The 14,656-nt window shown below is 49.8% G+C and overlaps 1 protein-coding gene across 1 annotated transcript in view; it reads left to right on the top strand.

Moving 5' to 3' along the window:
• Nucleotides 1-692: 692 nt before the first annotated feature.
• The window catches only part of ADAMTS10 (ADAM metallopeptidase with thrombospondin type 1 motif 10), a 47,953-nt gene continuing 33,989 nt past the window's right edge, over nucleotides 693-14,656 (top strand). The window contains exons 1-2 of the mRNA XM_052702694.1: nucleotides 693-1,088; nucleotides 11,642-11,967. Of these exons, the coding sequence (XP_052558654.1) occupies nucleotides 11,880-11,967 (88 nt within the window). The 5' untranslated portion in view covers nucleotides 693-1,088; nucleotides 11,642-11,879. The remainder of the gene's footprint in view (nucleotides 1,089-11,641; nucleotides 11,968-14,656) is intronic.

The raw sequence follows: 14,656 nt of genomic DNA, 5'->3' as shown, positions 1-14,656 counted from the left end.
GGTAATTCTCTTTACCAAAACCTACATATTCTACTTTCCAATCCCAAAGACTTCAAACGGAAGAAGGAAATAAGGTCCTGCCCTTCACTGCTTATTGTTTTATGTGTTCTGAGGGAGATTTGTATCTAAACAAGCAGTATTAATTACTTGCAGTGTTTATTCTTTACCCTAGCAATGCATTGTCCTCAGTGGGACACTACACAGTGGCAGCAGAACAAGAGACATTCTGCATTGCAGCAGGGTGAAAATGATGTAACTGGGGTGAGAAGGGAATTCTTAAAGCATTGGTGAACTCTTGAGGGCTTCTTTAAATGTAAAGCCGATGCCTACTGGTGCTGTAGAGCTTGGCAGCCTTTGTTGAGGCCATTTTGTCAGACATGCATTGGTTTTATAACAGCATTTTGAAACTGCAGTTAAAATGAAAGTTGGGGATTTGTTTTGTTGGTTTGGTAGTTTTGTTTTGTTTTGGTTTTGGGAGAGGGAGGGGGTGAGGAGCAAATATCCAAGCAAAACCCATGATTGCTTTCTCTGTCCTGCCTGCCCCTGTGCTTTGCTGCTGCCATGGGGCTGCCCAGGAGGATGGCTGTTCCTCGCAGAGCTTCAGCTGATGAGTTTTATACTGCAGCAGCAAGACCTGCCTTCCGCACTGATGTCAGCACTCAGGGCGGGACTTTACAGCCCTGTGGGTTTGGGATTTTTTTTTCTTTTTCTTTGGATAATCCTGGCAAAATTCCTGAGAAAAATTTTTTCTTTTTTTTTTTTTCTTTTTTTTTTCTTTTTTTTTTTTTTTTTTTGAGCAGCCCCTATACATGCTGCCTCCGAGCTGCTCTCTTATTACTGCTCACTTCCTGAAAGGAGACTTTTTAGCAAAGCCTCTAGCTGCAGCTCTGCCTGGGTCTGACAGAAGGAGGTTATTGAGGAAGGCGACATAAACCCTCAGCCTGGAAACTTTCTGACACTCACAGGACTGAGGGGGAGAGAGAAGAGCTTTTGGCCGCAGCTGGGAAAAAAAAAAACGGAGGAGAAAAAAAAAAAAGAATTAAAAAGGGGGGGAAAAAAAGAAGAAAGAAGGGAGAACGCTAGAGAAGGTAAAGCGCTCTTTAAAATAATCTTTCCAGAGAAAACTCTTTGAGGTCGGAGTGGGGTGGTCTGGGGCGGAGGGAATGCGAATGTTCTTTGAAATCAGAACCGTCTCCCTGGAGAAGGAATGAGCCCGAAGAGCGTTGCATGCTGGAAAAACATTTATGAGAATGAAAACCATGTTCACCGTTCTCCAACATTCAGAGTTTCCATAAAAACGCAGGGTTGTGTTTCAAAGCGTCTGCAGACAGCGGCAGTCGGCATCTGCTCACCTCCCCCTTCTCCCCGCGCCGCTCCACTTCTCATTGCTCGGAGCTGCAATCGCATGTTTGCTGCCCTGAAATTGGGTGCTCTGAAAGCAGAGCTGCTGGGGGTGAAGCTCTGAACTCCAGAATTATGGCTGCGGCGGCTGCAGCAGAGCGGTGCGTTCCTCGCTGTCCTCATTCCTGAGGATAAACACAGATTGAGCTCCTCTCCCTTTTGCTCTCCATCTGCAGGAGCGGTGCGGGCGGGGGATTGTAAACCGTCTGACCTGAAAAAGCTGCAAAGTCATTAAGTTGTGTGCATCGTTTGGCCCCGCTGTATGAGCCGTACGTGGTCTCTGCTCTGATAGTATTTTAAAGGGTTTTTTAAGGGAGATCAATCCCTCTGAAAGTGTGATTTTAGACATCAAAGTAAATATTAGCGATGGTGAAACGCCAGGAGATTATCTCATTAGAGCTGGAGCTGTGCTATAAATAGGAAGGAGTTTATAAAATAACATCGATAAATCTCTACGAGAGGGGGAAAAATCAGGAGGATGGGGCAGGTACTGTGCTTGGTGGCAAAATTCAACATTGCCAACCATTTTGGTCCCATTTGGGGACTGTTCCACTCAAGTGTGGGCACATCAGTGGGCTTTTGTTTCCCTGTGCTGGTCCACACCAATGCCCACGTTGGCTGGAGATGGCTCAGCCACACCAGAGATCTGTTTCTTATTCTGTATGTTAATATTACTGTTAGCAGAGCTCGCATGACCGAGTGGTGATAGCAGGAAGAGTTTTGGAGTCTTTGCTCATTTTTTGGTCTCCATCACACTATAGATGGTGGAAGGGGAGATGCTGGGCTGGGCTGCCCAGGTATTCCTCGCAGTGCCGTGCCTGGACTGGCTCAAACCTTCACCCAATGAGGCTTCCCCCAGAGCTGGGGAGATGGTTCCAGTGTCATGAAATTTCTCCATATAAGGCTCATGCTGGCTGCCTTGGTTGCTCCATCCCATTGTTCTGGGCTGGCCCCACCAGCAGCACCCTCCGCTTTCCGTCTCCTTTCTATTTGTGAAACCTCCAGTGCCTGTAGGTGCGTCTGCTGTTGCATTCCCCCAGCAGCTGCTCGGTGGTGTGATGGGAAAGGTCCTGTCATCTCCTCTAAATCATGCTTTCCCCAGATAAGGCTTTGGGGCTGAGCTGTTTCCCTTGGCAGAGGAATGCCCTGATAAGCTGGGACTGAATGAGCAATCAGTGGGGCCAAGAGGAACCCTAAGGGTAGGTGTTGCCTGCTCAACGTAAACAGTTTCTACTCGTCATGCAAGAGGCCTTTTAATTACCAACCTGTATGTTATCACAGATGGCTCAAGGCCACCCAATGTGCGTATCACATGCAGTGCTGATCCAGAGTCTGCATGGGCTCTGCTGCCCAGGGAGCATCTCCATGGAGGGCTTTCAGTTCAGGTTGCCTCAGGCCCACCCAGGGGGTGGTTCTGTTGGAGCGCTCATCTCAAGCTTATCTGAAACCCCCAACTCCAAAAACCACTTTTCTTGCCAAGTTTCCAGCAATTAGTTCTTTCGAAGCCAAAAGCACCGCAGGATGTGTTTGTCACGTCCTGTCCTGCCCAGATCTCAAGTTAACACAAATTAACTTAAAACAAACAGAATTTGGACCAAATTTGTCAAGTTTTCAGAAATAATTCCCTCGTGCTTAGGATGATGTCAGCTCAGATGTGCTGAAGATATGTAAGTCAAAAGATCTTTGCTTGACCCCATTGCCCGTAGGAAATGTTTGCAGAGCAAGGAGTCGCAGCCATTTCCTGGGAATCTGCAAGGAGGTCAGATCCCACGTGCAGCTCTTGCAGGGTGAGAAACAGCAAACCACCAGCCTGGGTACGGATTAACTTTTCAACACCGAAGCAAGTTTTGTAAAGGAATAACATCAGGCAAATCTTCCTATCTCGGTTACTGGGAGTGCCTTAAATCAAGTCTGCAACCAATTCCAGCGTTGGAAGACTCTCCAGTGAGAAACTATGCCAAAATAGTTTTGCTCCATCTGACTTCAGTAGAGCAATGTCAGTGGCACATGCGAAGTGCAGGGTGTCCATTCAGCTGCTCTGCTGCTCTCCTGCCTTTTGTATTTCCCCTGGCTGGGAAAAGACGTGCTTGGGATGTGCCATGGTTGTATATTCGGTGTGTCTGCATTCCTTTCTATCATTCTGGACCACCATTGCTGCTATTGTTTTCTACTCTTCCATTGTAGCTCCATTTTTAGGGAGTCCAAATTAATTCCTGAGCAGTTCTAGACATCCCTCTGAACTCAGTCATTCATAGGTCCTGGTTCCAGTCGGATCTGAGGGTAAAATCCTGGCTCCTTACTATGGGAATTGTGCCACTGACCTCAGCAGGACCCAAGATTTCACCCCAAAGTGGCTTCAGTCAAAACCGCCATGGAATCACTACTTCATCCCTATCAGGTTTAGCATCTCCTTATGCCCACTGCAGTTGGGCACAGATAAGTGTGCCAGGTGGCCTTTGGGCTGCAGCCTCCTCCTTAGAAAGCCACATATGCTCATGAGACAGCACGTTCTGTTGCACTGTGCCATACCCCACCAAATCCAAACCATCTGGGCCATATGTTTCCCCAAACAGAGAACCTGGAGCTTGAGAAAAGGAGCATATAAACTCTCTGGATAGCAGATCTCTTGGAGCTTGTACGTGGGATCCAGAGACTGGAAGTGAGCTGCAGATCTTCTGGAGCTATGAGAGCTGGAAATAGTCCACAGCCCAGTGTGGTTTTCAAGAGCTCATCCTGCTGCAGAGTTCCCACAGTGTTCCTCTATGGGAATGTATCCTGTGGTCTGCGGGTGCTGTCATTCTCATAGTATCTTGTACAAAGAGGGGGGTCCGTGCTCAGCTAGTCCCCTCTCAGATCCCTTTCTCTGTGTCACCAGATGTAGCTGCTTCTCTCATTTCCTGGGAGAAGAGCCTGGTCCAAGCTGATCTTTCTGCTTCAGTGCCTCTCCATGCAGCTCACTGCACTTCCCCAGGCCACTTCTGAGAGCGATCCCATGGGACAGCCTGAGTTTTGTGATCTAAAACTGACCTAATGTCAGTTATCCCTGTTCAGAGTGGGGGTGGGATCTCAGTGAGTCCCTTTCAACTGCAGTCATCCTTTGTTCCAGAGTGGCAGGACCAAACATAAAAGCAAATACAAAACCATGGATGCATGGCATACCCAGATTTGTTGGTGGAGCACGACAGCATGCAGACAGCATCACAGGGGGCACGTGGGTGCCAAGCACTTACCTGCACATAACAGTGGTGACATCCACCCATGCAGGTTGCCCAACTGTGCATGAACACTGGCAGTCCCAGCCTTGTGCATGTAGCCATCACATGTGTTCTTACACGTGTGGTATTTGTGTGTAATTGGCAAGGGTGTCATGCAGTAGGCACAGTGAACTTCTTTTAATGACTGCTCAGCCGTCTTTTTACTTCTGCTGTTCTGTCCGTGGCTGAAGCCAGCAAGGAGAGTGGTGGCAGGGGGCCAGCAAGTCTGGGTCACATGGAGCAGCTCCAAACCATTGCATAAGTCCGTCTGAAAGCGGACCTGCATGAGAACTGGTAGAGTCGTCTCCTGAAAGCAGAAGTCCAAGGCTGTGCTGCTTGGTAGCATCTTGCCTTGGGCTGGTTCAGCAGTATCTGGGCTCAGCCCTGCGGCTTGCACTGCCCCAAGCCCAGCACCACTCCCTGATGATGCTACGTGCTGGCACTTTTCTAATGCTTTCCTGTTGAGGACCTCCGAGCATTTTACCACACTTGGAGAATTGCAGTGACCCCAGCTTTCCAGATAGGGCCAGATCCTTATGTAACAGAGAGATAGGATTTCCAGAAAGCAGAGCAGTCGGTGTCAGAGGGAAGCTGGGGCTCCTGACTCTACACTCCTGTGCCTTCACTTTGTACTGGGTTCCTTTTGCCCCTTTGCTGGTGGAGTTAGTAATCCCACTGGATTTTGCAGCGAACGAGGGGGCAATTCGTTCTTTTCCTCACTAAGATTGCCCTGAATAGACTCGACTGTAAAACAATTCTTGTGTTTAAAAAAAAAAAAAAAACAACACTCCCACACAGTACTGGAGAGAGCCCAAAACCCTATGAAGCTTTGCTTGTACAAAGGGATGGAGGGTGTGCCCAGTTTGAGCACGGCAGGGCCTGGCGCAGCACAGAGCAGGGGCAGTAGGAAGGCAGTGAGGGCATCCCCAGCCCTGCAGTGCTGCAGTAGGATGGAGATGTGGGTTTGTACCCCTCACTGCTTCGGTTCAGCCTGACAGAGTCAGTGTGCATCCTGGCACTGCTGGTGGACACCTTTGGATGGGATTTGATCTCATTTTAATGCCACAAAATCAGATTTTCTTAGCCAGGCAAACTCCAAATGTGGCCCCAAATGTGGGGATTGGTGCCTGCAAAGGATCGAGTGGGGTGTGCTGTGATGGTGTGCTGTGGGTGCCCCAAGCCAGTGGAAAGGGGACAGACAAAGATCTCTCTCTGCTGTGCAGCGGAGCACGGGGATGGATGCAAGTGGATCTGAAGGGGTTGCTGCAGAGCTGAGCACTGACCATCCCATGGCTGCAAGCTGCTGTTTTCTGGTGAATGATGATAACTGCGTGCTTGTTTCGAATTCTTTGCCTGCCATGCCCCCAGAGAGGCCCATCTTGGAGCTGATTGAGGTTCAAGATCTTGTTTTCAGTTCTGCAGATCTGTGACTTTAATAACCCATTTTTCCCATTCTGCAGTGGTCCTAACAGTGAGCTGACAGCTAATACTGATTTCTCTGTTTTTAACCCATAACTTTATTCCAGAGCTAAGGAATGACTTCCCAGTGGAAACCCTGTCATGCTGGCAGGCTGACTGCAAAACAATTTCCACCATCTGCAAATCAGCAAGTTTCCAACCGAGCAATCCCTGAGATATTTGTTGGGAACATCAGGGCAGCCTCTTGTTCAGGGCCAGGTGTCACGAAGCTCTGCACCCTCCCACGTGCTCAGCATCCCACTGCAGGATATGCAGCAGGCAGAGTGGGAGCAATGCTTTTTGGTCTGTCCTATGGGATGTGCAGGGACCTGCTGGGTAATGGGAGATGGCTGCACACCATGGGAAGTCATCCTGACTCTGAGGAACAAACAGGCAGCTGCCAGGAGGGAAGAATCTGTGGGTTTCAACAGTTCGGGGTGTGCAAAGCCCAAGGAGATAAAGGGAGGTAGAAAAGTCTAGCGGTGATTTAGGGACATAACAGAAGGAGATATCCTCTCTGGCCACACTGTGCAAATAGTCCTATCTATGCCTGACTGTCGGGGCTGAGCTGTGACTTTGTGCTGCAGCTCTGCCTGGCAGATGCTGCATTTTCCACCTAGAAGCTGCTGAATTAGGCTTTCAGGTGGCCCTAGATTGCAAAAAGGCAACTAATCTTCCTTGAAGATACTGCATTTTGTTATGGTTTTTTCTGCATTTTGCTGGAGACATCTGACCATGTGTTCTTACACCAAAAAGGTTGATCTGGGTAACATGGGGAGGCTTTTTTCTGGCTGTCTTGGGGTGCAAGGAGAAGACATCATATGGCCCTGTTTCCCCCCACTCTTCTCTGCAGGATGGCCCCATGCAGATGCTACTCACCCTTGAGCAGACCCATGGGTGCCATGGAGTTGTGCCATGAATCTCTTGTTCCCCTCCACCACGCACACGGGGAGCCAAGCACCTGGGTCACCTCTGAGGAAGGTCGCAGTGGTCATGGAGCAAGAAGCTGGCCTGTGGTGAGGGGCGATGCAAAATGGCCAACCACACAACAGGGGCTAAAGTAGAAAATGAGAATCACAGCACAGAGCTTTGGCACTGGGAGAGACCTCAGGGTGGGTTCCTTTCTGGTAAATGGGGACTGCTGCAAGGCCGGCTACAAGCAGTGCAGGAAGGAGACCCAAGCAGAGCTGCCTAGCAAAGCTCAGCAGGGCTTTTAAAGCATTCCAATCCTCAATTAAATAATTTCCTCCACACTTGCACTTTATCTGAGCCACCTGTGTACGCTCACACTTGTAGGCATCTGGAGATGGGGATGGTATTCTGGGTATCCCCATTGCTGTCCCCAGTAGCACTCAGCTTTGCAGGTTACAAGTGGCAGGGATGTGGTGGTTTGCATTAGGCCATGTCCCCTGAGCAGAGCAGCATAGGTTGAAGTCAGGACAGTCGGTGGAGACCACACGGAGTTCTGCTCCTGCCCTGCGGCAGTATTTGCAGTACAGATTTCAGCCAAGGGTTTCCAGCCAAAACTTGCCGGCCTCCGTGAAGCAGCAAGAGCAGGTGAAAAGAGGGCTGTTTTTATGGAAAACCTGGCCATTTTGGGATCAAATTCCATGACCTACAGGCACTGTGAAGTCCCCGTGAGTGGTGGGCATGTCTGAGGGGTCTTTGCATTTGTGGGGTCACATACTGCAGATGGGCTGTGCTTCTTGCAGGGCGTGTGATGCTATGCTGGTGGTTGGGTTGGGGCTGCAGCTGGTCATGCTACAGAATGTGGCACCACATCTTCAATGTGGATGGGAAGTGCCATTAGTCCCATTTTACAGCAAACACCAGATCCACAGAAGCACAGGGCTTGGGGACAGCGAGTGCCCAGGGATCAGAGTGTTTTGAGCTTAGAATGCCTTGCCCAAAGTGATGCAAGATGTAGGTAAAGGAGCCAAGTCATATAAATCCCATGTTAGCCCCTCACCCTGGGACTATCCCTCCTATGAATACTGCGTGCTGTTGTCAATGCACAGCAGCTTTCATTCATTTGTTAATGCTGTTGCTGATAGCAGAGATCAGAATCGCTCTGCTGGGTGAAGCCGACTCACAGCCCTGCTCTCCCTGCACGCTGGGGAGGATGTGTTGGTGGAAGGGCTGGGGAGGGGGAGGGGGTGCACTGCAAGTATTTCCTCCCATTGGGGAATGCTGGAAGCAGAGATCTGTGTTTGTATTTATTTCTCTCTCAAAAAGGGAAAAGGACACCTGAGCTCATCATTTGCAAAAGTTGGATGAGAAACCTGGAACCCGCCGGGCCCTGCATCTTTAAAAGCATTTAAATTCCTCTTTTCTGCACTAGGAGGCACCTTGAACCTTCCTCTTGGCCCTGACCGGGGCCCATCTGCTTCCTATTACCTTCCCATAAAGCTGCCTCACCAGCCAAAAAGCCAGGCTTTCAGGGAATTCTGTCTGCAGCACCGATGTTGAAATTAGTAACAGTTGTCATCTGTTTTTCTTTTTTCTCTTTTCTTTCTTCCAGCTTGATTTTTAACCCCCCTGCTTCCTTCCCCCCTTTTTTGAGTGTTTTTGGTGTCGGAGGAGGAAACCTTGAGCCCAGCCACCGTCTAGAGCCCCATCACCTCTCTGCAGTCCTTGCTGTGTCCCCGCTGTCCCCAGGGCAGGCAGCAGCTCGGCGTGCCGGCAGCTCAGCCCACGGGTTCACGCAGTGAAGCCACCTTGGCAATGGGAGCAGGGAGCGTCAGCCGCTCGCGGGGCCCCTGCCAAGGACAACGAATTCCTTGGGAAGGAGCAAATCGCAACCGGCCCAAGCGAGGGAGGCACGAGACCAGGAGAGGTGACCCCATAGCCTGGGCCTCATTCAATTACTGCCGGTCCGTCCCAATAGAAGGCTGTTGGGTCCTCCAGGGTGTCCGATCGCTGCCCTTCGGGAAGCAAAATGTGAAAAGTGAGGTTATGGAAAACTTTGTACATGCTGAAGACACCACAGGGAACTCGTCCTCGCTGCTTACTTGCTCTCTCTTCTGCGTTTTGGGTCTGTCTCATGCGTGGCACAGCCTCCTTGGGGTCTTGGAAGTCAGTGGGATGTGTGTTCCCTTTGCTGTGTGTAGGAATCGGAGCAGGAGCCCTTCCCCCCCCAGCAGCTTACGGGAACGTTGCAGCTGTAATTCCGAACACGTGGCGCTCGGACCGGAGCTCCTTCCCGAGGTCAGGGGGCTGCGGGCTCCCAGCGGTTGGGGCTGGGGGCTGTGCAGGGTGGGCAGAGGGGAGGAGAGGTTGCTGCTGCCCTTTGGGGTCGTGGGGAGGAGGTAGGACAGGAAATAATGACATCCTGGAGGAAGCTAGTTCAACAGCTGAAAAACACAAAAAAATGAGTAGTAGAAAGCCCGGGAGAAAATACACTTCAGCTGAGCGGCTTTCTGTCCGCAGACCTTGGAGTCGTGACAGAATTGGAGAGCTGGAATCTCAAGCTTTAATAGATTCTGAAAAATGCTGACTTAGGAGAGCACTGCAGCACGCCGGGCTTTGGTTTCGCCTTCTGCTTTTCTCAGTTTGCTTCCTGCAGGGAGAGGGGACGAGCCAGCCTGCACTACTGCTGCCCTTGCCTTGCCCTCCCTGCAGGGGACATGGCAGGGGACAGCCTGCACTGAGCGCCTGTGATCTCAGAGACCTGCAATATTCACATCAGTATCTCCATGTTGTGGTGGCAGAGGGCAGAAAGCCCTGCCAAGCCTCCCGCCTTTGCTTCCTGCTTCCATATGCTGAGCAAAAGCAGCTCGAGAGAGGATTTAGAGGGTTGATCTCCACTTGGTTCTTGTGGTTGATGATGGTTTGTGCAGTCTTTGAGGCAGTGCCTATGGGTCTCCTGCTCTGGGGGGACCAGCCCAAGGCACCGCTGATGGGCTTTAGCCATTTGTGACTGTAAATCAACAGATATAAATCTTAACATTTAAACTTCGGAGCTCGGAATTGTGACTTAGTGACTTAACATGCACAATTAATCCTCCCAACATTTTCACCTGGTAGAGAAATACAGTTAACTTATTTAGATTAATTACTGGAGCAGGAATCATCTCTGATTTATTCTCATGCCTCACCTATGCATTCGGTGGCATCGTTTTGTCGGAGTACCACCAACAGCATATCAAAGATGGGAGAGCAGAACTAGGAGTAAGTTACAGACTCCTTTGAGGGCAAGAGGTGAAGAGATCTATGAGGAGGGATGGAGGCTCTCCTGCCTGCAGCCTGGCTGGTAGTTAGGCACTGCTTTTCAAAATGCACCAGAACAGAGTGAGGCAGTGGTTGATAACATTATTCCAAGTGTTTCCTTGCTGGGATGAAGATCACTCAGAGGCCGTTGCTGTTGGTGCCTTTGCAAAACCCACCGTCCTTCCATCTCTTTGTGCACTTTCCTTGAGCCTATCTCATGATGCTCAGGCTCTGAAGCTGCTGTGGAGCTGAAGCCAGGCTTTAGGATGGGCTCATCCACTGCTTCTCTGCAGTGCTCTGTGGAAGCACCTGTCTTGTGCTCAGTGGCTTCTCCCAGGCAGAACATTGCTCTTCGGATACTTGGGATTCTCCAGGCAGGAGATATGTGCCATATTCATTGCATACGTCATCTGATCGCTGGGTAGAAATGAAAACCACAGGCTTTATGCAACTCTCCAGCTCTATGTGAGTTCTGTATAATTGCCTCAGACTGAGTGGAAATTATCTGCAAGCCAAAAATCTTTCACTGAAGCAATTAGCAAATCATTTTAAATAACAAATACAATTGGAATCTCGTGATCCATTTATGGATAGAGCTGAGGGTAAGGGTGAGTTCACTGAATGGGTTCTTTGTTTTGAATCACTTTTCTAGGTTTAGCTAATGTTCTCAGAGAGCAAGTGCTCTTCTCTCAATGCAGTGATGATCATTAAAGTGTATTCTGAAGCCAGGGACATTGAAATTGGGGTTTTAGATCACTTCTTGCTACCACCCTTAATGCTTTCATTTTGTATTTTCCTTTTTAAGAAATCAGGTGACTGAGATCAGGTAACCATTCATTCTTCCTTGTGGGCATTGTGGGCATTGGCAGCAGGACAAAAGGTTCCCATTTATTTTGAGCCTCCTTTCCTCTTGCAGTGTAAGGCAGACACCAGTCCCCTCAATCCCACTTCACAGTGCTGGAGTGTTGCAAGGCTGTACTGAGCAGAGTGCTCAGACAACAGGATAACTTGGCTTTCTGATGCTGTGAACTGACTTGGTTAATCGTTCCCGTTCTTTTCTCGCCTTCCTTTCTCTTTCTTTCCATTTCTCTTAAGCTCACTCTTCTTTTCTTGAAACCCTGGATTTCCTTGTTGCACTATTTTCTCCCTCATATCCTCCATCTCCTCTCCTCTCCTCTCCTCTCCTCTCCTCTCCTCTCCTCTCCTCTCCTCTCCTCTCCTCTCCTCTCCTCTCCTCTCCTCTCCTCTCCTCTCCTCTCCTCTCCTCTCCTCTCCTCTCCTCTCCATCCCCTATTCATTTGTCACTCTTTCTTCTGCAGGGGCAATGCCACCAAGAACCTTTGACTCCAATTAGCCCATGTTGGCTCCAATTGCGCCTGGGCACAGCTGCTGCAAAGCCACTGTCGGCCTTGCTGCTTTGGGGAGTGGCTGAGGATGCCTGTGGAGGAACCGAGGACTCCTGTCTCTACATAAGCGGTGGCCGAGAGAGAGACATGTGGGGACAGCGCCCTTCCAGCCGGTACAATATTCCCTGCACTGAGACAAGCGTCGCTAACTATGGCCATCGCTTGGAGGCTTCTCATGTGGACTGTCACCTTCACCACCTCCGTCTGCAGTTTTCGGGGTTACATGTTCCAGTCTCAAGGTAGGAAGCGGGGAGGGAGCTGGATCTGCCTGACCCCAAGGGAGGCATTAGGGTAATGTTGTTCTGGGGAGGGGGTGGAAGCAGCCTGACCTCTGCTCTGCTGCGTGTACTTCAGCCGGACGCCTACTGCTGCTCTTGCAGGTGTTTTCCTTTGACCTATAAGGAAAGGATGTGTTTTGCTCCTTGACTTTTTGTGGAATTCCAAGTCATTGGGTCTTGTGTAGGATGGCGGCCACGTAGAGGCTTAGGAGGCAGAAGGGCTCATGGTAGCAATGCCTTCCCACTCAGCTGCACTGAAGCATCTTTGTGTAAGTAGAGGCTTTGCTGCACGTAGCAGGTCTGTGTGCTTTGCACATGCAGAGGCGGAGGTCTCTGCTGAAGGCACAAGTGTTTTGCATACCAATGGCCTGGATGGGCATGTGCTGCTGGATGAGCAGTTTGAGGTGTGCATACGTGTTTCTCTAAGTCCTACTGTTAGTAAATACTCAGATCTGCTCAAACGTGGGCATTCTGTACCTGTTTTGCATGTCTGTGTGTTCCTGTTGAGCCTGTGTTTAAACATAGGGCTGCACACATAAGTTATTGCAAGGAAAGCAGAATGTGGGTGTCCTGCACATTGGTAGCTCTGTATCACATGACAAGATTTTATTCCATGTTAGGAGTGAATAAACTGGAAGGTTAGGTGGGCAACGCTGTACTGAGCCCTGAGTGCCAATGCAGCGTGATGGGTTATGCAGGGTAGTTAAATTGATGATACTAATTTGCTTTTGTGACCATTTCTTAAGAGACAGTATGAATACTACCATCAGATGCTAGGGGTAAGGAGAAGGCTGTGAAATTGGACATTTATCCATACAGGATGTTAATATCCAACCATAATTTTCTATGCCCAGTGTGCCAAAGTTAAATGCAGCAGGGCAAAGTCAGTGGTAGGCGCAGGGTAATACAGTGTCATCCAGTTGTGGTTACAGTGGCACTGGGTTATCTTGTGAATCCAAACTGAAAAGAAGCACAGAGGGAACCCAAAGCCATGTACTGTCTGGTTCTGAGCACCATCTTGTTGGGGCACCGTGATATTGTGGCTTGCACTGGGTAAAATACAATGCAGTCAGCTGCAGAGCTGTGCGCCTTGCGGGCGCTGTGCAACGTGCACCATTATACGGGCAGATTTTCTTTAATCTGAAATAAATGCGGTTTCTGGTCCTTCCAGCCAAAGCCTCTGGCAGTGCCTGTTGGGACTGTTCTGGGCCTCCTGCGTCTGTCAGCTCGCACCTCCCTCCATCTGCACCGCTGTGCTCACAGCACTAGCGACGCTCTGATGGTGGCTTTGCTGCCAGATCGCCTTCATCCAGACTCAGAGCAGCCCTGATCCTCTTTGCTCACCAAAGACACACCTCAGGCTGAGCCCCTGGGCTTGCTGTACATCTGTGCTATCCTAGATCTGGAGCAGGGCTGGGCAGCGGGCTGGGCTCGGCCCCATTGGTGCCAGGGCGTGCAGCCAATCTCCTCCCCTTCCCATGGGTCAGGCTGCCCCACGGGCCCCTCTCACTGTCAGAGTGCTTTTTTAGGCTCCTTGCATCCCAAACAAACAGTGTCAGGCTGCTAGCAGTGCTCAACACTTCTCTTCACGTTGCTGAGGTAGTAAGTACATACATAATCCTCACAACACTCTTTCAAGAGGGCGAGACACTGCTATCTTCTCTTAGCAGTTGGAGGCATGGAGATTAAAGGCCAACGTTTTCAACAAGCCGCTGATTTTGGCCAGAGCAACTTGCCCAGGCAGTCCAGCAAGCCAGCGATGCAGCAGGATTCACGTGCCTCATGCGCAGGCTCCAGATCAGTGTATTTATTTTATGCAGGGAAAAGATTAAGGTATTACAGTCATAAGCTGTAATTATGTATGTGGGAAACAGCAGCCCAACGTTGAAGGCCTCTACATGTCAGCAGAGATGTAACGAGATTCAGAAGGTAAACAACGTCTCGTGTAAACTCAGGCTGCGGTTTCAAACAATGCAGGGAATTGCAGCTGGGGTGGTTGAGTGTGGATTCGGCACATAGCCTCTGTTGCTCAATGGTTTTTCATCAAAAGGCATTTTTTTCCTAGTGCCTTATTTTAATCTTAGTGATAGATTATACATTCCCTGTTTTACAGGACATGAGGTGAGGGTAATCTCACTGCTCCAGGCTCGCATACCACTCGATGGACCCATGGAATATGTGTTGAGACTGCTGCAGTTCCAGGGCAGCTTGGGGCCACAAATCCCAGAGTGTTTTCCCAAATCATCCTTTATAAATTGTGTCTGGGCTGCAGCTGGGGCTCCTCTTTTCTCTGGTGACAAGATGAGAGCAAACATCTGCTTCCTTTTCATCCTTTAAGTGGCTCTGTAATGACAGAGGCAGTGATGAGAACATACAAGGAGGGAACAAAATCCTCCCTCCTTGGCTTTCACTTCCGCTCTCCTTTTTGTTTACCTTACCCCCTACCTTCTCTGGGCTTCTGCTTCCCCTTCTGCATGTCCTTGTCCCCATCAGGAGTGGGGCAGCTCTCCTCATCTTTATCTCTGACTCCACAATCTCTCCTTTCCCCCCTGCGTGCCCAGCACTGGGCAGGCTTTCCTGCAAGAAAGGCTTTTTATAGTATCTCTTCTGAAGCAGTGTGACAGCTCTCTGGAAACACCAGGCTGCTTAT

Source organism: Tympanuchus pallidicinctus, unplaced genomic scaffold (assembly GCF_026119805.1).
Source record: "Tympanuchus pallidicinctus isolate F22 unplaced genomic scaffold, pur_lepc_1.0 scaffold46, whole genome shotgun sequence".
Lineage (NCBI taxonomy): Eukaryota > Metazoa > Chordata > Aves > Galliformes > Phasianidae > Tympanuchus > Tympanuchus pallidicinctus.
Note: the sequence above shows the minus strand (reverse complement) of the source record. Positions and strands in the feature narration are given on the sequence as shown.